This window comes from Nicotiana tabacum, chromosome 9, assembly GCF_000715075.1.
Source record: "Nicotiana tabacum cultivar K326 chromosome 9, ASM71507v2, whole genome shotgun sequence".
Lineage (NCBI taxonomy): Eukaryota > Viridiplantae > Streptophyta > Magnoliopsida > Solanales > Solanaceae > Nicotiana > Nicotiana tabacum.
In genome coordinates this window covers 66,067,813-66,069,673 of record NC_134088.1, presented here as the reverse complement: position 1 = coordinate 66,069,673, position 1,861 = coordinate 66,067,813, and the positions used below count along the sequence as shown (strand labels likewise).

General features: G+C 38.3%; 1 protein-coding gene across 1 annotated transcript; it reads left to right on the top strand.

The window, feature by feature from the left end:
• Positions 1-1,242: 1,242 nt before the first annotated feature.
• On the top strand, positions 1,243-1,632 carry LOC107786433 (auxin-responsive protein SAUR71-like). Its single transcript, XM_016607901.2, has one exon. The coding sequence runs from the start codon at positions 1,243-1,245 to the stop codon at positions 1,630-1,632; it is 390 nt and encodes a 129-aa protein (XP_016463387.1).
• The last annotated feature ends 229 nt before the right edge of the window (positions 1,633-1,861 follow it).

The window sequence follows — 1,861 nt, the reverse complement described above, 5'->3', positions numbered from 1 at the left end:
CAATCACCCTCATAATTGACTTTAAAGGAAGGCACGATCCTAAGACCTCCTTCCCTAGACAGAGCTATAAATAGTGATCCCAGTTATCATTGTAGGGGACACGAGTTTTTTGGCAAAACTTATACTACATTCTATACAAAGTTTAATATAATCTTACTTTTTTGCTTTTTGATCTCATATTGCTGTGTCTGGAAATCTTGTTCCCGGAACTGCCATCTCTGCTGTTTCATCTATATTTTAAGGCTAATTATTGTATATTTCTTCAATTATTGCATTATTTCAGGATCAAATTAGTTCACTTGTCTAGAAACCACGTATAAATTCAACTGTACCGTTTTACGGATAAACAATATTCTAATACGACTTTAACTAAACTATGCTTGTAAATTAATGACGACTAAATCTAAGAACCCATAAATGGCATAATAATATGCCGAGTTTATAAATATATTAAAGATATTTCATCCTAACTTTGGTAGATGGAAAATATATAAGATGGTGAAGGCCTTTAAGCAGTAAAATTTTCGGTGTTTGAAAAATAAAGACTTTTGATTAATAAATTAAATAGTTTTGACGAGGTGGGTTGCTCTGATGGTAAGTATCCTCCACTTTCAACAGGTTGTGAGTTCGAGCCACCCCAAGAGCAAGGTGGAGAGTTTTTGAAGGGAAGGATGCTGAGGGTCTATTGGAAACAGCCTCTCTACCCAGGGTAGGAGTAAGGTCTGCGTACACACTACCCTCTCCAGACTCCACTAATGGAATTATACTGTGTTGTTGTTGTTGTTGTTAACTCACCAAAAATCTCCTTTCTATTTAAAATGGCCTTTATGTGTCAGATTAATTTTTATAAGTATATCCCATTAAGAGTAAAATTAACAAAGAATCTATATTAATAAAATGCCATATTTTACAAACGAAATAAAAAATATAGCGGGAAAGGAGTAGTAAATAATTGGGCACAACTGCAAGTTTTGGATGGATCTAGTCTAGTTTTAATTGTTTTGTTTAAGAAGAGAAGTTACTAAGTAATTAATGGAAAATTAAGAAATGTTAAATGTACACAGACCCCGTACCCCCTTTCTCCCTTCACCCCACTAACAATAATTGTACCTGGCAAGTACGTCTATCTGTACCTCTCAACTATCCCTTCTTTCCTTCAACTCCCAATTACTCCATCTATATAAAGACACGCCCACACTCTTTCTCTCCAAGTATTATTCCCTTTTAATTTTCTCCTCCAAAATGAAGAAACTCATTCGACGTTTATCGCGCGTGGCTGATTCCTCCTCCAACTACTCTTTGCTCCGTTCCGAATCTCGATCGGCGTCTCGTCCACGTCGGCTCCAATCCTTCCGAACCGGAAAGCTCAGATCCGGCGCCGGAGTTCCCGAAGGACACCTCCCGGTTTACGTCGGCGATGAGATGGAGAGGTTTATCGTTAGTGCTGAGCTTCTTAACCATCCGATCTTCGTCGAGCTGCTTAATAAATCTGCTCAGGAATACGGTTACGAGCAGAGAGGTGTTCTTCGGATCCCCTGCCATGTTCTCATCTTCGAACGAGTACTTGAGGCTCTTCGACTCGGTGATGACCTCCAGGATCTTCTCGGTGCTCTCTCCGATGACTTACTTTAGTGTTAGCTGTGTCGAAGATAGATATTTCTGTTTTTCTTCTTCTTTTGCTCTACTTTTTTCTTTGCTGCTACTAATTAAAAACAGTGGAAGTTGCGGTTAGGTAGAGCAGATCTCGACGATACTATTAGTTAAGAGATCGTTTTTTCTCTAGTTTTCCCCTTTTTGAATCGTGTAAATATTCTGTGATGTAAAGAAAAGGTGAAAAGTAGAAACACGAAATGTGACTACT